Source organism: Pan troglodytes, chromosome 22 (assembly GCF_028858775.2).
Source record: "Pan troglodytes isolate AG18354 chromosome 22, NHGRI_mPanTro3-v2.0_pri, whole genome shotgun sequence".
In the NCBI taxonomy this organism is placed as follows: Eukaryota; Metazoa; Chordata; class Mammalia; order Primates; family Hominidae; genus Pan; species Pan troglodytes.
In genome coordinates, this window is record NC_072420.2 from 26,477,534 (window position 1) to 26,503,711 (window position 26,178).

The 26,178-nt window shown below is 40.4% G+C and overlaps 1 protein-coding gene across 1 annotated transcript in view; it reads left to right on the plus strand.

Moving 5' to 3' along the window:
* JAM2 (junctional adhesion molecule 2) overlaps positions 1 to 23,085 on the plus strand; it is a 75,745-nt gene extending 52,660 nt beyond the window's left edge. The window contains exons 4-10 of the mRNA XM_001157948.8: positions 2,064 to 2,216; positions 6,920 to 7,122; positions 10,541 to 10,640; positions 14,356 to 14,463; positions 17,826 to 17,841; positions 20,685 to 20,727; positions 22,986 to 23,085. Of these exons, the coding sequence (XP_001157948.1) occupies positions 2,064 to 2,216; positions 6,920 to 7,122; positions 10,541 to 10,640; positions 14,356 to 14,463; positions 17,826 to 17,841; positions 20,685 to 20,727; positions 22,986 to 23,018 (656 nt within the window). The 3' untranslated portion in view covers positions 23,019 to 23,085. The remainder of the gene's footprint in view (positions 1 to 2,063; positions 2,217 to 6,919; positions 7,123 to 10,540; positions 10,641 to 14,355; positions 14,464 to 17,825; positions 17,842 to 20,684; positions 20,728 to 22,985) is intronic.
* Positions 23,086 to 26,178: the final 3,093 nt, after the last annotated feature.

Consider the following 26,178-nt stretch of genomic DNA (forward strand, 5'->3'; position numbering starts at 1 on the left):
TTTTTACAAGGGAACTAGAAAGGGAATGAGGCAAGCATTTGAGCTCAATTCTTTAAAATATAACATGGGGCTGGGCACAGTGGCTCATGTCTGTAATCCCAGCACTTTGGGAAGCCAAGGCATGTGGATCACTTGAGGCCAGGAGTTCGAGACCAGCCTGGCCAACATGGTGAAATCCCGTCTCTACTAAAAATACGAAAATTAGCCAGTGTGGTGGTGCATATCTGTAATCCCAGATGCTTGGGAGGCTGAGGCATGAGAATGGCTTGCAGTGAGCCAAGATCACGCCACTGCACTCCAGCCTGGGCAACAGAGCAAGACTGTCTCAAAAAAAAAAAAAAATTTATGTACATAATGTGGAAGGGCCTCAGTGGCCAGGCCTGCTGGCAGCTGCTCCTCACAGGGCCCATGCTGGAGCTTACAGCCTGCCAGGGAGCTGGGCACTGGGAGATGGGGTGGGAGCACTGGGGTCAGCCAGAGATCAAACACGTCAGTGAAGGCCCAGAGCAGCTCAGAAGATAAAATAACAGTCCACTTTATAAACCAACAGTGAAACATTAACAAACAAAGGAAAAGTTGATGACTCTTTGCTAGATGTTGTGGTTGAAAATCATGTAGATATTGATGGGTTTGTTGCATGGCAGGGAACCTTGGCTTGCTCTGTCACCTCATTTTTGAAAAGCACATATTTGAGAAGTTAGACACAATCACTGACAAGGAGGTTGACATGCTTGATCTGGCATATGGACTGACAGACAGGTCAGAGTTGTATTGCCAAATCTGTTTGACAAAATCTATGGGCCATATGACTGTCTGAGTACCTGATGGAGTGGCCAGTGCCAGACAATCCACTGATATGGGCAAGACCACCTAAGCAGAATAAATAGCAATGCTTTCACTAAATTTTACCTATTTTATAATTATTTCTTAATATAATTAAATAAAAACATACATGAATGAACTTATTATTATGACCAACTTTACTGTTTTAATTCACCTTGTATAACTACTGAATTTTGTAGTTCTGAAAATATGCAATTTTTATATTTGTTAAATTAGAAAAAGGTCAGTTAAATATTAGAAAATAATTAATATGACAATGCCTTACGTTTGTTTAGCAACTTTTAGCAAAATGTTTTCACATGGCCTTATGTCTGCTTACCTAGAAAGTAAATTTTTTAAAAAAGATATTATTATCCCTGTTTTATGTGAGTGAAGGCAAAGACCTAAAATGGCTTGTTAAGGGCCATCCAACTAATTAGAAAATATGTACACACCTGCATCTTGTTACTATAAGGTATATGTTAGACTGAAACTGGAGAAATTATGACTATCTTACAGCAGCAATTAGATCTGACTGCATATGGACAAAAACATTAATTGCTCAGTGAACTGCTTAACTGACAGTTATTAACCTTACACATAAGGATTTCAAAATTTTGATTCAGTGAGAAGTATAAGGTTGAACATAGGCATTACAACACTGCCAAAAAAGTTAGCCAGTAAACTAAAATTAGATATCAAAATGAAATAAAATATGAGAATATAAAACTATGCTTTTTTGAATTTTTTTTTTTTTTTTTGAGACTGAGTTTCGCTCTGTCACCCAGGTTGGAGTGCAGTGACACAATCTCGGCTCACTGCAGCCTCCGCCTCCTGGGTTCAAGCAATTCTCCTGCCTCAGCCTCCCCAGTAGCTGGGATTACAGGTGCCCGCCACCACACCCAGCTAATTTTTTGTATTTTTAGTAGAGACAGGGTTTCACCATGTTGGCCAGGCTGGTCTTGAACTCCTGACTTAGTGATCCACCGGCCTTGGCCTCCCAAAGTGTTGGGATTACAGGCGCGAGCCTTCACGCCTGGCCTTTTGAACATTTTAAAAACTGTCCTTTCCAAAAGAAAAATTTTAAATAACAGCATCTATATACAACTTTTAGGCTTTAAACTTGAGTTTATTAAAAGGGAAATAAATGCTTTGGTTACTAAATGAACTGACTAGAGGAAGGTATTACACAGAAAGCTACTTGGATTATTACTAACATCAATGTCTTCTTTTTCTAAAAGGTGATTTTAAAAATCGAGCTGAGATGATAGATTTCAATATCCGGATCAAAAATGTGACAAGAAGTGATGCGGGGAAATATCGTTGTGAAGTCAGTGCCCCATCTGAGCAAGGCCAAAACCTGGAAGAGGATACAGTCACTCTGGAAGTATTAGGTGATGTGCATGTATATGCGTGACTACGTCTCCCACTCCTTCTCCACCACCCAGCCCTGGGGGCAAGCAAGCACTGGTCCATAAACATGCCAGCATCAACTGGGAGCCTCAACCAGTCAAGTTACAGAGACCATAAGCATCACCTTCCTGGCAATCTCTTGGCCATTTCTCCCCCTCTCCTCATTGGCTGCTGAAATTTTAGTAATGCGTTATCACAAAGTATCTCTTTGTTAAAGATGGAGGCAATTCCTAATGATCCTACAATATACATAGGAGTATCTTTCCTGAGAGTTTATTTTTCAATAGTTTTCAGCATATACACAGTTTCTCCAACCATTTAAAGTAGTATCACATGAGATGGTGGAGAAGCAATAACACACAAAAAAGTAGACTGAAGGTAGGATTAGAAGTCATTTGGTAAATAAAGGAAATTGACATTGATTATATACCTGATATGTTAGCCCTTTTCACATAAGTAATTTTACTTCATCTTCATTAATATGATTTTTATAGATGACCAAATGGAAGTTAAATGATTTAACAAGGCCATACAGCTAGAAAGTGTCTGGACTAAGATTTGAATCCAGATGGGGTTAACTCCAAAACCAGTATGTTTAGTTTCTATAAGAATCATGGATAGATTAGGCACAGGGGCTCATGCCTCTAATCCCACCACTTTGGGAGGTTGAAGTGAGAGGATCCCTTGAGGTCAGGGAGATTGAGACCAGCCTGGGCAGCATAGTGAGTCCCCTATATCGCTCTCTCTAAAAAAAAAAAAAAAAAAAAAAAAAGCCATTTGTGTTGTTATGCACCTGTAGTCTCAGCTACTTGGGAGGCTGAGGCTGGAGGATTACTTGAGCCCAGGAGTTCAAGGCTGCAATGAGCTACGATTGTGCCACTGCATTTTAACATGGGAGACAGCAGGACTTTCTCAAAAAAATAAAATAAAAAGAATCACTGATAGATAGTAACAGCTCAAGATGGTAGTTTGTGGAGGAACACGATCTCTTCTCTTTCATTGATGGTGTATAATCTACCAAGTTACAAGACTAAAACAGCTCCCCTTCCTTTTTCTTTCTTTTTTTTTTTTTTTTTTTTTTTTTTTAGTATTTATTGATCATTCTTGGGTGTTTCTCGCAGAGGGGGATTTGGCAGGGTCATAGGACAATAGTGGAGGGAAGGTCAGCAGATAAACAAGTGAACAAGGGTCTTTGGTTTTCCTAGGCAGAGGACCCTGCGGCCTTCCGCAGTGTTTGTGTCCCTGGGTACTTGAGATTAGGGAGTGGTGATGACTCTTAACGAACATGCTGCCTTCAAGCATCTGTTTAACAAAGCACATCTTGCACCGCCCTTAATCCATTTAACCCTGAGTGGACACAGCACATGTTTCAGAGAGCACGGGGTTGAGGGTAAGGTTATAGATTAACAGCATCCCAAGGCAGAAGAATTTTTCTTAGTACAGAACAAAATGGAGTCTCCTATGTCTACTTCTTTCTACACAGACACAGCAACAATCTGATTTCTCTATCTTTTCCCCACATTTCCCCCTTTTCTATTCGACAAAACCGCCATCGTCATCATGGCCTGTTCTCAATGAGCTGTTGGGTACACCTCCCAGACGGGGTGGCGGCCGGGCAGAGGGGCTCCTCACTTCCCAGAAGGGACGGCCGGGCAGAGGCGCCCCCCACCTCCCGGACGGGGCGGCTGCCAGGTGGAGACGCTCCTCACTTCCCAGACGGGGCGGCTGCCAGGCGGAGGGGCTCCTCACTTCTCAGACGGAGTGGCTGCTGGGCAGAGGGGCTCCTCACTTCTCAGACGGGGCGGCCGGGCAGAGACGCTCCTCACCTCCCAGACGGGGTCACGGCCAGGCAGAGGGGCTCCTCACATCCCAGACGATGGGCGGCCAGGCAGAGACGCTCCTGACTTCCTAGACGGGATGGCGGCCGGGAAGAGGCGCTTCTCACTTCCCAGACTGGGCAGCTGGGCAGAGACGCTCCTCACTTCCCAGACGGGGTGGTGGCCGGGCAGAGGCTGCAATCTCGGCACTTTGGGAGGCCAAGGCAGGCGGCTGGGAGGTGGAGGTTGTAGCGAGCCGAGATCACGCCACTGCACTCCAGCCTGGGCAACATTGAGCACTGAGTGAACGAGACTCCGTCTGCAATCCCGGCACCTGGGGATGCCGAGGCTGGCAGATCACTCACGGTTAGGAACTGGAGACCAGCCTGGCCAACACAGCGAAACCCCGTCTCCACCAAAAAAATAGGAAAACCAGTCAGGCGTGGCGGCGCGCGCCTGCAATCCCAGGCACTGGGCAGGCTGAGGCAGGAGAATCAGGCAGGGCGGTTGCAGTGAGCCAAGATGGCGGCAGTACAGTCCAGCTTCGGCTGGGCATCAGAGGGAGACCGTGGAGAGAGAGGGAGAGGGAGACCGTGGGGAGACAGAGACAGAGAGGGGGTGGGGGGAGAGGGAGCCCCCTTCCTTTTTCATGTTGTTCATGCTCTTTCTGAAATACTAGTGATGCACTAGTATAGGAGAAATTTAAATCAGAAAACCTTGCAGCAGATCTGGCCAGTTTATTCATTTTCTAGTGTTACAGAACAACTAAACAGTTCTGTAGAGCAGAAGTCCAACAGGAAGACTGGGTATCTGCCCAAAGTATCACAAGGCTGAAACAAAGGTGTTGACAAGGCTGAGTTCTCATCTACAGGCTACGAGGAAAATCTGTTTCCAGGCTCATTCTTGATGTTGTCAGATTTCGGTTCCTTGTGGTTGTAGGACCAAGGTCCCTGTTCCATGCTGGCTATCAGTTCGTGGGCCACACTCAACTCCTAGAGGCCACCACATTCCCTGTTACATGGTCCCTTCCATCTTCAATGAAAGAAAAGCATATCAAATTATTGTACTTCATTTTTGTTGTTGTTTTGAGACAAAATTTTGCTCTGTCTTCCAGATCACGGCTTACTACAACCTCAACCTCCTTGGCTTAAGTGATTCTCCCATCTCAGCCTCCCATCTCAGCTGAGACAACAGGCACACACCCATTTTTTTTTTTTTTTTTTTTTTTTTTTTTGTAGAGACATGATCTCACTATGTTTCCCAGGCTGATCTCAAACTCCCGGCCTCAAGAGATCCTCCTGCCTTGGCCTCCAAAAATGCTGGGATTACAGGCATGAGCCACTACACCTAGCCTTCTCCTTGTGCCTTGAATATCTGACTTTCCCTTCTGTAATCAGCCAGAGAAAACTCTGTGCTTTTAAAGGTTCATGTGATTAGGTCAAACCAATTCATGAAATCATCCTATCTTAGAGACAATTGTTTGGGACCTTAGTTACATTTCCAAAATCTTTCTACTACAGTACCTAGATTAGTGTTTGATTGAATAACTGGAAAAAAAGTGTATTTATACCAAGGACTGCAATCTTGGGAGACCACCTTAGAATTCTGCAGTAGAAATACTGCAATCTTGGGAGACTACCTTAGAATACGGCCAGTTCTGGGTTTTGCTGGATAATAAATAGGTCACCTAATGAAGTTTGGTTTACTTTCCAATCCCTGAGACCAGAATAACCCTAATACCTGGACCAGGTGTTTTCTAACTTTGCCAGTTCTAGACAGAATGAGATTTATAGTTGAGTACTGGGCCTGAAAAAAATACTCAGGTTTAGCCGGGCATGGTGGCTCATGCCTATAATCCCAGCACTGTGGGAGGCCAAAGCAGGAGGATTGCTTAAGCCTAGGAGTTCAAGACTAGCCTGGGCAACATAGTGAGACCCTGTCTATACAAAAACATTTTTAAAAATTAGCTGGTTGTGGTGGCTCGAGCCTATATTCCAGCTACTGGGGAGGTTGAGGTGGAAGGATCAATCGGTTGAGCTCGGGAGGTTGAGGCTACAGTAAACCATGATCACGCCACTGCACTCCAGCCTGGGTTATAGAGTGAGATTTTGTCTCAAAAAAAAAAAAATCTATCTGCACACACACACACTCTCTCTCTCTCGCTCTGTCCCTCTCACACACACACATTCTCTCTCTCTCTCTCTCTCTCATTAGGCTTCTTTTAAATATAAGTGGTAATAAACCAATTGAAGAAAACAGTAGAGATTGTTTATCTAATAAAGAATAGCTGTTGTATAAGCTAAAGTAATGCTTATTATTATAACAGATAAGCCCTTAACTCTCAGTGAGTTGCTTAATAGTAAGTTCCTTTCTCACTTCAGTAAAGCCTAAATAGTTGGGACAGTGGTGGAGGAGCCATATTACTTTATTTCATGAAATCATTAGAGACTCAACCTAATCTTCTGACATCTTCAATACATGACGATCCAAGGTCACCATTGTTGTTGACACCTACTTGGTAGTGGCAGGGGGTGGAAGATAGGAATGAACATGTGGGAGGTTTTTAATTAGTCTGGCCCAGAAATGGGATATATCACTTTTTCCCACATTCCATTGGCCAGAACTCATGTATGTGACCCCATCTGGCAACAAGAGTGCTGGGAAACGTGGTCGACTGTGTGCCCATGAAGAAAGAAGATGGGTTTGTTGGACAAGTAAGCAGTCTCTATCACAGGGTCCAGTAATCACACCTCTTTACCTGGCTATTAAAACCATTGATTGTAGAGACAAAGTCAACAGCTTTGAAGAAAATAAACAACCTTGATTAGCTTATAAATAACCAATATCATTTGACTTCCATTGTTCAGTGGCTCCAGCAGTTCCATCATGTGAAGTACCCTCTTCTGCTCTGAGTGGAACTGTGGTAGAGCTACGATGTCAAGACAAAGAAGGGAATCCAGCTCCTGAATACACATGGTTTAAGGATGGCATCCGTTTGCTAGAAAATCCCAGACTTGGCTCCCAAAGCACCAACAGCTCATACACAATGAATACAAAAACTGGAACTCTGGTAAGGTCATTTCAAGAATTGACTTGATAACTGTCTTGCATTTGGATAAAAAAATTATTAGAACTTAAGATGATGTTTAATAGAGAACTGATACCATTGCTTGCTAAGTGGAGAGAGGCAGGGGCACCAGGAAAGATGGCAGCACTTGTACCACGAAGTGATGGAAAGAGCTACTACAGGACATGGGAACAGAAAACAGAGACTGAGGGAGCTGAGTGTGCAAGGACCAGTAAAAGAGCAAAGGGGCAAAGGCTCCTGAAACAAAGGAGCAAAGGCTGTGTGTTTATCTTTTCAGAATTTAAAAAGATTCTAGAATTGATAATCCTATAAATGATACCAATTAAGATTTTCGTAGACCCTAAGCTACTTCCTGGTAGTAACTCTGGCTCTTTAAAGGAAATGTTTATTATTTGCTGCTGCAGTGAACTCGCTTGTGACTTAGGAAAGTGCATTAACCCTTTTACCAGGGAGGCCTTCATTTATATAGGTGGTGTTTCCTAGGAATTAGAAATACCTAGACTACTGAGTACTACCATGTGCTATAAACTTTAAAAATTGCGCGGCCGGGCGCAGTGGCTCACGCCTGTAATCCCAGCACTTTGGGAGGCCGAGGCGGGCGGATCACGAGGTCAGGAGATCAAGACCATCATGGCTAACACGGTGAAACCCTGTCTCTACTAAAAATACAAAAGACTTAGCCGGGCGTGGTGGCGGGCGCCTGTAGTCCCAGCTACTCGGGAGGCTGAGGCAGGAGAATGGCGTGAACCCAGGAGGCGGAGCTTGCAGTGAGCAGAGATCGCGCCACTGCACTCCAGCCTAGGTGACAGAGCCAGGCTCCGTCTCAAAAAAAAAAAAAAAAAAAAAAAAAAAAAAAAAAATGCATGCTGCCTTCTTAAGTAACAGTGCCCCAAAGCCCACTAAGCCTGATTCATGATGATGAATCAGGCAGTTATCTACAGCTGTCTTCTGGCCTGGAAAATTACTAAGTGCAGCCTCAGTTTACAACATCAGGAAAATGCATGAAAACTTGCTTGGGGATACCCTGACCATGTGAAAATAGTAACTGTAGTCAATCATGGTAGGATTCCTATATCATTAAATATTTCCATGACTGTAGATCAACAACAGTTGACTCTGTGACTTTAGTATCTATTACTTTAGAGTCCAGATATTCTGTTTCCTCCAGTAAAATATTCTTATTGAAAGACTTTCTAGGAATACTGATGACAATCTATAAGCAAGCTCTGTGAAGCTAATTACATTTAAAAATAAAAAGTATTTTACTTTTTCATCTTTGATTATAGGAATAGAAGTGGAAGTTTAAAAAAGGGTCATTAAGCTTGAAGCTTTTTAAAAAAAATTCAGTCAATGTAATATTCTATGTCAGTTTAAAATTGTCTGCCTTCCAGCAACGCAGAATCACTATGACAGCGATTATCAAAAAAAACTTAAAGGCGTGGTGATAATAACAATTTTAATAATTTTTTAAAATGTTTTTGAGACAGAGTCTTGCTCTATTGCCCCGGCTGGAGTGCATTGATGCAGTCTTGGCTCACTGCAACCTCTGCCTCCTAGGTTCAAGTAATTCTCCTGCCTCAGCCTCCAGAGTAGCTGGGACTACAGGCACCTGCCACCATGCCTGGCAAATTTTTGTATTTTTAGTAGAGATGGGGTTTCTCCATGTTGGCCAGGCTGGTCTTGAACTCCTGACCTCAAGTGATTGCTCGCCTGGGCCTCCAAAAGCGCTGGGATTACAGCTGTGAGCCACCGTACCCAGCCAATTTTAATGAATTTTGAAAGGAGGATATAATGCTTCATTCCTTTCATCTACAAGTGCACAGTAACATTTACAAACAGATCTTCTGATAAACAAGAAAGCAAATTGCTAAAGTGGCTGAATAATAAAGCCTATTGGATGCAGTTACTTCTTAAGCTCTGGCCTCTCAGCAGTCAGCAGGCGCAGTCAGCAGGTCTGAGTGATTTTACACTGAGCAACTGGGCAGAAAAACCTGCTGTCACACTTTGCTATATTTACTTTTCAAATTTATTTTTTCTCAGGGCAGTTGGTAAAAGCCTCAAGGCAAGTCTGAAAGGATACAGATTCACTTTCCTCAGCTAACCTCAACCCTTGAAATAGCTTGTGATGTCAAAGGAATGCACCTGGATTGAACCAAGATGGGTTCTTATGTGAGAAATGAACAACAAAGACTCCAGTGTATGGAAGCCAATGACTTCCTTTTAATTACCAGCTATAATATGCTGGAAGATCATTTTGGGTTTTAGTCTAACATATTATTTATATGTAACCTTGGCCCTGAGTTCATGGTGAATATTCTAAAAGCATTCTGGCTTTGAGGAGAGTGACAGATGATTCCATAGAGTGGAAAAAAAGAAAAACAGGAAAACTTTCTCTCCCTCCATCTAGGAGGATCTAAGACAATGACCCTTCAAGGTGACCAGGATTACACTCCCTTTCTTCCCTCCCTCCAGCCCTTTCTTCTTTCCTTCCTTCCTTTCTCCCTCTCTCCCTCACTCTCTTCCTTCCTTTCTCCCTCTCTCCCTCCCTCTCTTCCTTCCTTTCTCCCTTTCTCCCTCACTCTCTTCCTTCCTTTCTCCCTTTCTCCCTCACTCTCTTCCTTCCTTTCTCCCTTTCTCCCTCACTCTCTTCCTTCCTTTCTCCCTCCCTCCCTCACTCTCTTCCTTCCTTTCTCCTCTTCTTCCTTTTTGTCTGCCTTCATTCCTTCCAAATATCCTCCAAGGGGATAAAAACTACTGATAAAAATAACGAAGTCTATTATATCAATCTTAGCTTTTGGTTGCTTTGACAGGGACGGGAAGGAGCAAGGGCTGGCTTTTCTTTTCAAATTTAAAAAAATTCTAGAATTGATAGAATCGACAATCCTATAAACCGATACCAATTAAGATTTTCCTAGGCCCTAAGCTACTTCCTGGTAGTAACTGGCTCTTTAAAGGAAGTGTTTATTGTTGGCTGCTGCAGTGAACTCGCTTGTGACTTAGGAAAGTGCATTAACCCTTTTACCAGGGAGGCCTGCCCTTCATTTATAAATGATGTTTCCTAGGAATTAGAAATACCTACACTACTTAATACTACCATGTGTTATGAACTTTAAAAAACGCTCATTGCCTTCCTAACTGTACTGCTTTCATGGTTAAAAAAAAAAAAAAGGAACTTCTCTGTATGTATTTTATCTTTGTTCTTCTCGTCAAATTAAGCAAAAGTCTAGCTTAAACTCCTTGAAGTCATGGCAGATTTTTAAATTCATAGTAAAGACAGAAAGTCCCAAATTTTTAAAAAGGAAAGACAAACTTAATGCTAAAATTTGAGGGACAGGGTTATTTAAAAAGTCTACTTATAGATCTATGGCTTAAAAAAATATATTTTTGCATCCACAAATAGCAATTTAATACTGTTTCCAAACTGGACACTGGAGAATATTCCTGTGAAGCCCGCAATTCTGTTGGATATCGCAGGTGTCCTGGGAAACGAATGCAAGTAGGTAAGCATGAAATATTGGGAGGAACAAATGGTTTGCAATTAGACTGTGAAGTACAGCAGTTGGGGGTACAAGGAGCAAGGAGCAGGAAATGTCTGAGTGACTTGAAGAATAAACAGGAGAGAATGATTAAAATTAACTTGATATGATGTGTTGCAAAGAAGCAAAGATGCTGTTTTTAAGCCATCTCCCAAATAAGCCAAAAATACTTAGTATTGTATTTAACAACTTTTTTTAGTTTTTTAAATGATCGTTTTTAAAGTACATTCTTCTAAGTAGTCTTTCTCTCAAATAAAAGCTAAGTATCTTGTAGTCTAAATTGTTGAAGGTCCAGAAGTTTGAATTTCTGATATTTTTAAAATTCAGGAATGTATATCATTGATATTATTCACCAAATTAATTCAGGTGTTGACATTTATAGTCAACGTAGCAGTTATTTAAGTAATCAGAAAGTATCCCTTTCAATGCTGCTTTGAAATTATCATTTAAAAAAATTCATCACAACATGTTTAAAAATTAAGGCATTGTTTTCTCTGTTTCCTTTATTCACATACATCCCCATGGGTTTTTGTTGTTGTTGTTTTGTTTTTGTTTTTGCTTTTTTGAGACAGGGTCTTTGTCTGTTGCCCAGGCTACAGTGCAGTGTCGTGATCTCGGCTCACTGCAACCTCTGCCTCCCAGGTTCATGCAATTCTCCTGCCTCAGCCTCCCAAGTAGCTGGGATTACAGGCATGCCCACCGCACCCAGCTAATTTTGGTATTTTTAGTAGAGACAGGGTTTCACCGTGTTGGTCAGGCTGCTCTCGAACTCCTGACCTCAGGTGATCCGCCCACCTCGGCCTCCCAAAGTGCTGGGATTACAGGTGTGAGCCACCATACCCAGCCTGTCCTCATGGTTTTTACCATTACCTTGTCCTACCAGCACTATTTCTGTTTATTTTTCCTTCCATTTAAATGGTCCTGTTTAATTTAAACATCCACCTTTGCCTTCTCTTAAGGAATCATATCCGGGAAGTCATGGTTTTGATGTATTAGTTACTTTTTCTTAGCACACAATAAATACATAACGAATAAAATTTAAATGTTTGTTTCTCCGCTAGGACCACTTTAATTTGAACATGATTCTCACATATCTACTCTTTCTAAGTACAAGTTAGCTTAAAAGTTAAAATTAGTTTGTTTAATGGTCATCCATTGATCCGAGGTGTTTTGTGTCCTTGGTTGGGACTTACATCTTTTGAAATACATACAAATTCATAAATTCATTTTTTTGGTTTTCTTTGTGAATTATAACTATATTCACATGTAACCAAAATTAGAATATGTTAACTGTCCTAAAGAAATTTTTTCAAAGTGCAGAAAGTAAAGCATGGATTTGTTGGTTGTTTATGGCTGCCTCACTATAAAACTCCAGCAGACTCCACCCACACTGAGCCTTTCAGCAGTTTAGTTCCTTTTCTTTCAGTCAGAAAAATGGTACCTTCCTTTTATAAAGACTTTTTTTTTCAAAAAAAAAAACCACAAAATATTTTCATACTTAATGTTACATTTTCTCTTCACTGAGGCATAATATGGCTGTATGACTTGCTCAACATCACAGAAAATGGTGAACAGGATGTAAGAAGTTAACTTACTCCTTATCTATTACTCTTCTGTCTCCCATTTCACTGAAGAAAAATAACATAAAATTCATACTACGACTTAGCACTTACAGAACAAGACAATTTTTTGTCAGTAGTTTCTTTTAGGGTGAATCCTTCCTTCATAGATGTCAAATTCATTGACAAACTACATGACAGTTTTTTTTTTTTTTTTTGTCAGATAATAGCCCTTACTTTGAATGCTTCATAGATGTCAGATTTAATGACTACTACAAAGTAAATAGAAGGCACACTTTGGTTCTCATGAATTTCACTTACTGATTTGACTTTGCCTAAGATTATGATTACTGTAGATTTTTTTCTCTCTCTGCTCTTTTTAATCCAAGTAAATAAAAAGCTGAATCTTATTGACCTCTCAATACCCAAGCAAACTGAGTTTATACCAAGCAATAATTAATGTTTTCTACTCTGGTCAAATTACTTAACCTTTCAAAAGACTTACCAAGTTTTCTTTTTTAAAAAAATCAATTAATATTTTGGAGGTATTTAAGAAAATTAATAACACACTTGGCATTAGGAAAGAATTTCGAGACCAGAAGTTTTTATGATAAGCAAATTCACTTAAACAGTATCTCTAAAAAGATCATTTCCAAAATGTACATTGCTTTAAAATATTTAAATTATTTTTGAGAAAGTGCTATGTAATATTTTCTGTAGGTTATTTAATCATAGGCTAATTAAAACTTGCTTTGTAAAATGGGAACTCTTTGAAGAATTGCTCCTTTAATAAATACATGGGAAGTATCTAAATGGCAGAAGAGTGTGGCTCATAAAATCCTCATGGACAAGATGGAGAAATATGGTCCAAACAATATTTTGGTGGATCCACACGCAGTTGAATCCCATGCTCAGAGAATGTTAATAAATTGTGTTGTATGACAGGAGGTGTCTGCTAGCCTGTTACATAGTTGTTTCCTAAACAAATCCATGTTCATCATGTTATTAATGACTTGAATGAGAGTATTTTTAATAAAATTCTCAATTTGCAGAAATGTTAAGCTTGGAAGGTTAATAATGTAATTATTAGGCAACAGAATCAATCTGAGAAGAAAAAAACTTCACAGTAGTTATTTCCAAACTTGGGTTCAAAAAATCCAGTTGCATTACATTAGAGGACGGATGCCTTAACAGTCGTAGGAAAAGCCTCAGAGAATTTAATTCATTTTTCATAAATGGGATGACAGTTTAGTTGCATATATGTATATGACTGTGTATGTGTGTATACACCCATATACATATAATTGTATATTTACACCCATATAATTCAAGAAGGAATGTATTTCTTACACTTAGTTTTACAGAATAACAATGACATGTGCTTTTTTTTAAGAGACAGTCTTGCTCTGTCACCCAGACTGGAGAGAAGTAGTGCAATCATAGTTCACTATAATCTCAAACTCCTAGGCTCAAGTGATCCTCCAACCTCAGCCTCCTGAGTAGCTGGGACTCCAGGAATGCACCACCATACCCGGATAATTTTTTTTATTTTTTTATTTTTTAGAGATGGATTCTTGCTATGTTGCCTAGGCTGGTCTCAAATTCCTAGCCTCAAGCAGTCCTCCCACCTCAGCCTCCTGAGTAGCTGGGATTACAGGCATGAGCCAACATGCCCGGCACCATGTGTTTTCTTTGATGTTGAGTTTTTCATTATTTGTGAAATTGACACAGTTGATGATGTAGAAGAATTTTAAGTAAGATGTGGGGTAGGGAGTGGCAGTAGAATACTTGAACTCATTGAACTTCAAAGATTGCTTCCAGTCTTTTAATCCTGTGAATTATTACACATCTCCAAATGAATGCAAAAGAATACATTTTATTTTTTAATCTGAGAAGTTTTTAAAATTTAGTATTTTTCCAAAGCTTAAGTTCTGTTAATATTTTTAATCAATTTTGAACCATGTCTTAGAAGTGAGTTAGTTGAACAGGCTTCACAATCATTAAAGTATGCTTTATGATATAGCTGCAAAGGGGATCTTTTTTTGAACCTTTTCAATTTAATGACTGCATCTGTCCGTGTAATCCACATATATTTATGCGTAATTTATTTTACATTCCAGATGATCTCAACATAAGTGGCATCATAGCAGCCGTAGTAGTTGTGGCCTTAGTGATTTCCGTTTGTGGCCTTGGTGTATGCTATGCTCAGAGGAAAGGCTACTTTTCAAGTAAGTGAATTTCACCCTTCTTTGGCAGATAACTTTCTATGGCTATGGAATTTATTTATGAGATACTGTTTCTCCTAGGAAGTTGTTTTTTTGTTTTTTTGTTTCTTTGTTTGTTTTTCAGACAGAGTCTTGCTCTGTTGCCCAGGCTGGAGTGCAGTGGTGGCAAAATCTCCACTCAATACAACCTCCACCTCCCAGGTTCAAGTGATTCTCATGTCTCAGCCTCCCAAATAGCTGGGATTACAAGTGTGCACCAACACACCCAGCTCATCTTTGTATTTTTAGTACAGATGGGGTTTCGCTATGTTGGCCAGGCTGGTCTCGAACTCTTGGCCTCAAGTGATCTGCCCGCCTTGGCCTTCCAAAGTGCTGGGATTACAGGTGTGAGCTATTGTGCCCGGCCCTCTCCTAGCAAGTTTTAACAAACTCTGGAGAATATTGTTCATTTATTTTCTGCTACAGAAAATGTTCAGGATGACGTGCAGGTGGCTTATGAAACACCTTGGCAAACCTAGGGAGAAAAGGCAGAACTGCCTAGTTGCACATTCCAGGGAGCACCACAGAATATGCAAGAGACATCCTTGGAGGGGTGCAGTGCAGTGAGACAGAGATATTCAATGTGAACGGATATTTATAGTATCTTTGCATGTTTTTAAGATTTTTTTTTTTTTTTTTGAGACGGAGTCTCGCTGTGTCGCCCAGGCTGGAGTGCAGTAGCGCAATTTCGGCTCACTGCAAGCTCCACCTCCCAGGTTCACACCATTCTCCTGCCTCAGCCTCCCGAGTAGCTGGGACTACAGGCTCCCGCCACCACACCCGGCTAATTTTTGTATTTTTAGTAGAGACGGGGTTTCATCGTGTTAGCCAGGATGGTCTCAATCTCCTGACCTCCTGATCCACCCACCTTGGCCTCCCAAAGTGCTGGGATAACAGGTGTGAGCCACCGCGCCCAGCCAAGATATTTTTATTTTAAGTTAGGAATTGTATATCTCAAGATATAAGTTGATTTCAAATTCTTTAAGAAATTTCATTGAAATAAATAAGTGAAATATTTCATCAGTGTAGAACAGTGAAATGTTGAATGTTAAATTTAGGACAACTGTATTTAGAAGAGAATTGTTCAGCTGGGTGCGGTGGCTCACGCCTGTCATCCTACCACTTTGGGAGTCTGAGGCGGGAGGATTACTTGAGGTCAGGAGTTCGAGACCAGCCTGGCCAACATGGTGAAACCCCGTCTCTACTAAAAATATAAAAATTAGCCAGGAGTGGTGACGTGCACCTGTAGTCCCAGCTACTGAGGAGGCTGAAGCAGGAGGATCACTTGAACCTGGGAGGTGGAGGTTGCAGTGAGCCAAGATCGTGCCACTCCACTCCAGCCTGGGTGACAGAGCAAGACTCCATCTCAAAAAAACAACAAAAAAAGAGAATTGTTCAGTCAAAAATAGAAACCTATTGTATTTATGAGAGCTACTTCTGTACACAGTTTTGAATTCTTCAAATTTAGACCTCTTGTAACTTCACACCTCCATTTGATAATGCAATAGGTTTGATGTAAATGGGTGAGATTTAAAAATGTTTTATTCTCTTAATGCATTTCTTCACTCCCTCTTTAATATTATTGGAGAGCTCAGAAGCTGCAGCATTCTATCAGGGCCACTGGCAATAGTGTATAAAATAAAATTCTTAATTGAATTATAAATTTATAGCATATACAAGTTCTAGACCCATTGTTTTACAGCGAACATTAATTTCGGAATTTAGATTTTTAAAACAATTTTTTTTTTTTTTGAGACAGCGTCTCACTCTGTCACCCATGCCTGGTGCAGTGGTGTGATCAAGGCTCACTGCAGCCTTGACTTTCCGGGCTCAAGCAGTCCTCCCACCTCAGCCTTCTCAAGTAGCTGGGACTACAGGCACATACCACCACGCCTGGCTAATTTTCTTTTATTTTTTGTGGAGACAGGTTCTTGCTCTGTTGTTCAGGCTGGTATTGAACTTCTGGGATCAAGCAATCTTCCCATCCCAACCTCCCAAAATGCTAGGATTACAGGTGTGAGCCACCACTCTTGGCCTTTAAAAATATATTTTATGCCAAAAATAAACTTAAATATAAAATGTGTTCCTAATAATACCTACAACTAGGTATTATGTCTCATAAAATGTTTCCGTGGACACGGATTCAAAGAGATGCCCTATAATTAAGAATAACTGGGCTGGGTGTGGTGGCTCACACTTGCATTCCCAACACTTTGAGAGGCCGAGGCGGGAGGATCACTTGAGTCCAGGACTTCATGACCAGCCTGGGAAACATAGGGAGACCCTTTCTTTACAAAAAAAAAAAAATAAGCCAGGCATCGTTGCACACGCCTTTCACACGCCTTTAGTTCCAGCTACTCAGGAGGCTAAAGTAGGAGGATAGCTTGAGCGCAGAAGGTCGAGGCTGCAGTGAGTTGTAATCTCACCACTGCACTCCAAGCTGGATAAAAGAGCAAGACACTGACCAAACAAACAAACAAAAAGAGCGGCTCTGTCAATTAATACTTGTTCAGTGCTTCAATTTAGCCCGCTTTAATGTAACTTTATGAATTGAATCCAGCTGTGGCCCCCTGCTGGTCATCAGTGAAAGTACAGACAAATAAGATTACTCTTTCAAAACTCTTGTCATCTTTATCTATAGCCTAAAATAATACCGGTCTGAGTTTTTTTAATGAGGAGTTAGTAAAAAAATTTTCCTAAAATACTGAATTAATTAAAAGTTGACTTGAATATTAGGAGTTCGTTACCTAAGAATGTTACTCTGATTTTCATCTAGCAGAAAAATCTATCCAAGAGAAGCATATTCTTGAATATATGTTTAGGACAGAGGTTGGCAGACTACTATCTGTGGACCAAATGTGCCCTCCCCACCTATTTTTCTATGGCCTATGAACAAAAATGGCTTTACAGATGAACATTTACAATCTATTTGATGATAGGGCCCGCTGACTTTGAACCCCAATTAAGAGAAATGATATCTTCCCCAAAAGCATTCCATTTCTCTAACTAGTAGGCCTGTTTTTCAAGACTTTTATTATTATTATTATTATTATTATTTTATTTTATCCATAAAAATGTTTGGAAATTTGTTTGCTCTCTTGTTACTTAAGTACCTATATAGTATCCTCTTGGCCCCAAAGCCTAAAATGGTTGCTGTATGGCTCTTTACCAAAAAAGTTTGCCAACTCTTAATTTAGAAGGTATAAACATCAGCAAGTGAAGATTAAAATTAATAAAAATAAATTAAACCCAAACTCATTTTTATATGAATCTGTATCATACCATAATAACCCTTGCACTAATGATATATACTTATTCTTTTGTAGAAGAAACCTCCTTCCAGTAAGTATACTTTCCTACAATGCATGTCTTTCTCCTATGTCAACTAATTTTCTATTAATCATCTGTTTAAAGTCAAAAGAGAGAAGTTGGGTTATTTGTGTAGGTTTACTCTCACAAGAAGTTACTCAAGTTTATCAAGAAATACATCTGTATTAGGCTGTTCTTGCATTGCTACAAGAAAATACCCGAGACTGGGTAGTTTATTTTAAAAAGAGGTTTAATTGGCTCACGGTTCTGCAAGCTGTACAATCCTGGCACCAACACTGCTTGGCTTTTGGGGAGGCCTCAGGAAGCTTTTTACTCATGGCTGAAGGCAAAGCGGGAGCAGGCACGTCACATGGCAAAAGCAGGAGCAAGGTTGGGGAGGTGCCACATACTTTTAAACAACCAGATCTCAAGAAAACTCAGTCACTATTCTGAGGACAGCATCAAGGGGGCGGTACTAAACCATTCATGAGAAATCCGCTCCCATGATCTAATCAGCTCCAACAAACCCCACCTCCAACATTGGGGATTACAATTCAACATAAGATTTGGGCAAGGCAAATATCCAGACTCTATCAACATCCCACTTCACACTTCATACCTACTTGTAAATGATAGTACAGAGAGAATGATGATTACCCAGACAAGAAATATGGTCACTAATTTGATTTCATAGGCATTTGTATAAACTAACTTAAAAAAACATTTACTGTATTTTGCTAAATTGAAAATTTTCAAATAAAATTTTAGTTAACAGTCTTTTTTTATATTAATTGAATACCAATTTTGTGCCTAACACTGTTCTAAGGAATGGGGATACAGCAGTGAACAAAACAGGCCAAAAACCCCATAAAACTCTGCCTTACGGAGCTTACATTCTAGTAGAGAAAGGCAGAAAATAAACAAGTAATACTATATAGTATATCAGATAGGGCTATTATGTTGAAAAATAAAACAAATAAGAGAATATACAATACAAAGGGTAGGAGTAGAGATTCTAATTTCAAATAGGGTGGTCAGAAAGGATCTCACTAAGTGATTTTTGAGAAAGGCCTGAAGAGGGTGAGGAAGCAAGTTGTGCAAATAACCATGAGAAGAGCGTTCAGGCAGAGGGCAGAGAGCAAATTGAAAGATCCTGAGGCCAGGCAAGCCTAGAATATCTGAGGGATGTCAGCGGGACCAGGGTGGCTGGAACAGAGTGAGAGAAACAGAGGAGATGAGCGTACCAAAGTAGCGGTGGGGGCAGATTGTATGGAGTCCCTTTTAGGCAGTTGTGAGGAGTCTGGCTTTGGTCTGAGTAAGATAGAAAGTCACTGGAGGGCTTTAAGCAGAGGAGTGGTGTCATCTTAATTTTTCAAAACTCACACTGGCTTCTCTGTTAAGAATAAACTATGAGATGACAAAAGGTGGAAGCAGGGAGATCAGTTAACAAACTACCACACTAAGTGAGGCAAGAGAAAATGGTGGCTGGTACCAAAGCAGTGTTGGAGATGCTGAGAAGTGACAGTGTTTTGGATATAATGTTTTAATAACTTGCTGATCTGTTGGATGTGGGCTGTGAGAGAAACAGAGAAATCGAAGATGGCTTCAAGGTTATGAGAAGGATGGAATTACCATTTACGGAAGTGTGGAAGATTTTAAGAGGAGAGAGTTTGGGAGTGGTGATGGGAATAAGTGGAGAGGTTGGAGTGTTTGGAATTTTAATATTTGATATGCTTATTTGATTCCAAGTAGAGGTAATCAGTAACTGAATATTCAAAATCTAGAGTTTGGGGAAATAACTGGAAATAGAATTGTAGGAGTCATTGGTACATGAAATATGGATGAGCTCCCCAAAGCCCTGTAGTTTGTGTGTACTTGTTTTATGACTGTCCTTCTTGTATGTACAGATCTGGCAGACCCAACTTTGGCTCTATGGGTGTAGAGAGAAGATGGATGACAAACTATCTGAGGCTATGGCAGCTGGGAGTGGAGAAGATATACTGAAGCCATGGCTTCAGACAGTTTGTCATCTCCTAATTCCTTTGAAGAATCAGCTGCCATTGACTTCCTGTTCCCAGATTTCTGGCTCAATCCTGGTCTCTCAGTCTCGTAAGATCCTAATACAAGTCTAGGTTGAAGTTCAGATTATCAAGAATTAGCAGTAATAAAGTCAATGAGTTCAGAAGGGCAGGGTACCTGGAAAGTGTTGCTACTTCCCACCCCTAACCTCCAGGTGATGGTGAGGACTTCTGCTTTTATTGAGTGACACGAAAAGTAATTGGAAGGTTTTGAGCAGAGGGGAGACATCATCTTACGTAAGTGGGAAGGGTGACATAGCTGCAGTGAGGGAGGTTATTCTTCTATCAGTATCTCTAGCAAATCAAGTAGTAATCTGGTGGGGAATAACTTCATTCCTAGACATATGCCCTCACATTCATTAAATCTGTGGCCTTCAAAATATGTTGAATAACGAAATGGATGACTGGAACACTAGTCACCATGTAAAACTTTTTCCATGGAAAAATAAATAAATTTTGAGATTATAATAAGCTTTCAAAATATTAAATGTTAATATATTAAATTAAAAGTTAGTAAGTCTCTGGTTTGTGTATTCCACAAAAATCTTTAGTATACTAGCCACAAGCTACATTTACGTGCACAAGGCTTCACACTGATGTTTTGTTGCATGACTTTCTCTGTGAATATTGTCTGTAAATATAAGAAATTCAGTAAGAATTGTCTTTTTTTCTACCTAAGATATATGTTCACGTTCTTGCTGAGAAAATGTATGGAAGTAAAATTAACTAAAAGAGCATATGTGTTCCAGATTGGAAGTGATAATGTAGTAAATATTGTCTTTTATATTCCACAAACAGGAAGAGTAATTCTTCATCTAAAGCCACGACAATGAGTGAAAATGTGAGTATCTTTAAAGCATATTTATAGAATGAATATGTTTGGGGAATAGGGCAGGCAAATGAAGTAATTATATGGACTTTGTGAATTTTCACTTTTAATACACTTTGCACCAGTGTCTATCACTGGTGTTTAAAAGGAGCTAAGTAGATGTTAGCTTCTGTACCCTGTCTAGGATGGCATGATAAAGATACCTGGCATTTCCAATAGCAGAAGTGATCTTTAATCATATCATTATTTGTTTCATGGTATTTTCTATAATTAGTCTGCCTTCTTAGTATCACTAGGTCTGGCATTATCAGCTCTCTTTGACAGATGAGTAAATTAAAACACAGGTTCTTACAGGGTAACAGTGGTGGAGCTGGGACCCAGGCTCTTTTCTTCCCTGTAGCTTGACCAAGCAGAGTGGTTCCAGCAGAGCTGTGGTTCTAGGACTCACCTTTGGTTATGTGAAGCACTTGGAACATTTTAGGGCTATGCAATGTCTTAGTCATTTGGGCTGCTATAACAAAAATACCATACACTGGGTAATTTACAAACAACAAATTTATTTTCAGTTTTGGAGGCCAGGAAGTCCACAATCCAGGCACCAGTAGATTCAATGTCTAGTGAGAGCCTGTTCCTCATAGATGGAGCCTTCCTGCTGTGTCCTCACATAGTAGCAGGGGCAAAACAAGCACCCTCTGGCCTCTTTGGTAAGGGCACTGGCTCCATTCATGAAGGTCCTGCCTTCATCACCTAATCACCTCCTAAAGGCCCCACCTCTTAATAGTATTGCATTAGGGATTAGGTTTCAACATATGAATTTTGGGTGACACAAACATTCAGACCAGAGCACAGAATATCCTGTTATAATTGAAAGGAACATTTCTGAAATGTTTGAAAAGACGCAGTAATTACCTAACTCAGAGGTTTTAAGGAACATAATTTAGACATTTGGACCCTTTGTAAACACTATATTGATGCAGCAAATACCATTGTTACTCAGATTTTGTAGCTCTTTGGATGGATATTCAGCCTTCTGGATGATTTTTTCAGGAATATAGTGGGTTGGGGCAGGGGGAGTTCCTATGGTTTTAGAGGCCTAAGTCGTTTCTTGAGAAACAAAGCATGGGTTCTCAGAAATGCTTTACTCATCTATGGCAGGAATTCTGTCAGATTTCTTCTCAGTAGAGTCTGGGGGGTGGGGTGGGGCGGGGGAGCCTGGACATCAGTATTTTAAATGCTTACCCACTTTTCTGTAAAAATTTGATTTTCAAAAACTGTTCCAGAAACTATTACAGAATTCACCTTATTTTGTGGTTTACTACACTGAAAGCTTACTGATGTTTAATTAGGGGACAAGAAACTTTGTTCCCACCATTTTTGTGCCTACAATTTATGGAAAGTCTTTGTTTCTGCAATTTACAGAAAGTACTCTTGGAGTGTGGAATTGAATATTCCCATCCCTCCAAACAGTATGAAGCACATTGTGGCTAAACTGAATGAACAAAAGCCATTTATTTTTTCTTTGCCTTCCTCTCAGTTGCCCTTATCGACTAACAGCTAGAGTCCCCTTCAGTTCTCTTGTGCCCTACCACAGGGTTTCTCAACCTCAGCACTACTGATATTTTGGGCCACATCATTCTTTGGTGTAAGGTGCTGTCCTGTACATCATAGGATGCGTAGCCACAGGCCTGGCCTCCAACACCAGATGCCGGGGCATCCTCCTAACAGGATTTATCTGCCTCTGCCTTCCAGTCCTACCTCTTTACTCTCTAGGCAAAGCTTCAGAGTACCTTGTCTGCTAGGAGTTAGTTAGTTAATTCCCCATAAAACAAGTTTAATTAAATATATACTGGTTTTGGCCAGGTGCAGTGGCTCACGCCTGTAATCCCAGCACTTTGGAAGGCCGCGGCGGGCGGATCACGAGGTCAGGAGTTCTAGACCAGTCTGGCCAATATGGTGAAACCCCATCTCTACTAAAATACAAAAATTAGCTGGGCGTGGTGGCGTGTGCCTGCAGTTCCAGCTGCTTGGGAGACAGGAGAATCACTTGAACCCGGGAGGTGGAGGTTGCAGTGAGCTGAGATCACGCCACTGCAGTCCAGCCTGGGTAACAGAGCAAGACTCCATCTCAAAAAATAAAATAAAATAAATAAATAAATACTGGTTTTTACCTGTAAAATTCTTACAATAAATATAGCTTGATATTCATAAGATTTATGTTTCTTTAAATATGAATTAATATATTTAAACCTGTTTTTTCTCTCTTTTCCTAGGATTTCAAGCACACAAAATCCTTTATAATTTAAAGACTCCACTTTTGAGATACACCAAAGCCACCGTTGTTACGCAAGTTATTAAACTATTATAAAACTCTGCTTTGTCTGACATTTGCAAAGAGGTACACAAGGAAATGGAATTGGTATTTCATTTTAATTTTCATGACTACTAACTCACCTGAACTTGCTATTTTAAACAAATAGTTCTGTCAACACCTAAAATATAATCTGGCTTCTTGTGTCTGGACTAAGTTAAAAGAATCAAAATACTTTGTAATGTTCTGGGCTTTGGGAAATGTTAACCACGTCCTAACTTCTAGAGAACGTTACTAAAATGTAACATACTGATTGTGAAGTCAATCCACAGGTCATGAAAATATAAATCAGACTCTGCACGAGAGTCTGATTTAGGGGGTCCAACAAATACTCTGACAGATGCAAAAGGAAACTCTGGTCTCATTTCTGCCAGAATCCTCTTTTCTCCCCTAATATCATCCTTATTCCGATGCTCGTTCATCACTAACACACCCACAGAAAGGAGGAAGCGGGATGGGTGTTATGCCCGAGGATTTGCACTTTGTGTTTACTTCCATTCCTGGGCACTAAAAGCAACATCAAAAGAAATGCCTAATGGCTGGAGCCCACAGGTGTGCACCACAGGATTTGCCTGGTGTGTGTCACTGATTTCTTCATTAAATGTAATTTTGATGGTCAAACACAAACCCAAGTGGCTTATTTCACCCCTACTGCTGCTTGCCACTGCTTCCTTCTTGTAAGATTTCTTTGAAGAGGATCAGTGACCTTGACATCAGAACTCACCACTGGAGCCTACACAAGTTTGCAGATACCTTTCCCTGCAGTAGTGGTGACTTCACATCTTTCTGTCTCTAAAAATTGTGCAGTGACATTCCGGGCCAAGTCCCTTGGTCAGGGGTTGACAATTCTGCTTTTGGACAACGAGGGATGTGGAGGGAAGAAGTAATAGTCTACCAGGAAAATGAGACGAAAAAGCTCAGTATGACTCCCTGCATCTGGTACCCCTCTTGATACACAGTGGGCACATGAGCAATGGCTCAAACGAAAAGTGGATCTAATGTGGGGTTCTCAACCGATGAACCACAAAAGCCTCCAGCTACTATTACAATGTGAAAATTCCAATGATCCATTTACCAGAGCAATTAGACTATGTTAAAAATTCATATCATTTGTAACTTCTTTTAATTACTGAATTGATATTAAAAACAAAATATGGCTAGGGCATGTCCTGTTCTTCTGGGCAAATGTGGATGAAAAGGTCACTTGCTACCTTTGACAACTATGAACATGGTTAATCTTCTTTCTTTCTTTTTTTTTTTTTTTTGAGACGGAGTCTCACTCTGTCGCCCAGGCTGGAGTACAGTGGCACAATCTTGGCTCACTGCAACCTCCGCCTCCCAGATTCAAGCAATTCTCCTGCCTCAGCCTCCCAAGTAGCTGAGATTATAGGCGTGTACCACCACGCCTGGCTAATTTTTGTATTTTAGTAGAGAAGGGTTTCACCATGTTGGCCAGGCTGGTCTCAAACTTCTGACCTCAAATTATCCACCCCCCGCAGCCTCCCAAAGTGCTGGGATTATAGGCGTGAGCCACCGCACTGGGCAGGTTAATTTTCTTTCAAAAGAGTCTGCTCTTTCTACCCAATTGGCGAAGCAAATCCCCAGGATTCACCGAACAAATGGATTAAGCACCCACTGAGTGCCTAGCAAGTGCCTGGACACCAGGCCACCGGGAAGATGCTCCCCCTTTGACTTGTCTATGACATTCTATGTCTCTCACCAGATCCCTTCCTGGAAGTCGGGCTTCTGTAACATGGCTCTGCCCCCAAAATAAAATTTTCACCACATGAGTCAGGGATTGGCAAACATTTTCTGTAAAGAGCCAGAAAGTAGATATTTTAAGTCATAAGGTCCCTGTTAACAACTACTTGACTCTGCCATTGTAACACAAAGGCAGCCACAGACAAAACAAGCAAGTGGTCATGTCTGTGTTCCAATAAGACTTTATTTACAAAAATAGCAGGCACAGACAAGATTTGGCCCACAGGCATAGATTCCCAACTCATGGTGGTGAAGGACAGAAAAAAACACCTGTCTACAAGCTTTTGTAAGAAATCAGGCTAAATGTTACCTATGTTTTGGTTGGAAGATTTCTTTGGTTTGAGGAATGCTTTCCTCTTGCATTGGCATGCCAAGAGGATAGATGACTCTGAAAGACGCCTCTTCAGACATACCTGTCATCACACAAGATCAACTTCTTCAGTTTAAATGACACAAATCCATATTGTGGAGGGAAAATATGTAGTGCCTTAGCTTCACTAACAGTTGTAAAACTTCTTTTTAAGACATCAAAGGCTAGAGGATTCATTTTATGCAGTGCGAACATCTAATAACACTCTCTGTGTCAAATATATATTGTACATTACCTTAAACTATTATAATAGCTAGGTAAAAATCCTTGTATAAAAGAATGTTTTCCCCCACACAAAGGGCAGAGTATTGAGCACTAATTTCCTATTAAAAGTATATGTATGTATCTGTGGGTCACTGGTGTCCAGACTTGTATTTCCATTTGTGTTTACTTGAGGAACTTGAACACTAACAATTGGTAAAATCCCATTGTAATTCTTACAGCATTTTGACTTTATTTTCCTGCAGTGAATTGTGTTGTGTAAAGATTAGGGCTTTAAAATCTTATTAGCAAGCTTTGTTTTAATTATTGTTGCTGTTGTAACTAGATTTAATTTATTTTTAGTTGGAGGTTTGACCTAAGTCTGGACCAACTGATTGCTTTTCAATACAACTTTGCAAAGAACTTCCTTTTTCCACAGGTGGCTTTGTTTGATTAAAGTCTACACTAATAAAAATAGCCGAACTTGTTAAACTTTTTAGCCCCATATAACAGTGCAGGGAAAGAGTCATCCACCTATTGTTATTCATAAAACCCAGGAAACTACACCCTCTTACCTTCTGTAGCTACAAGGCTAGCTGCTGGTTAGCTGCTTAAGATTAGAATGTCATCATCTCTGTTTGGATGGCTGCCAACTTCTCAAATGCTGAGAAAAATGCTCTGAAAATAAAAAGCAACAACTATTTATTGAACACTTTATATATGTCAGAGGCGGGGATGGATGGGGGTGAGGATGTATAAAATC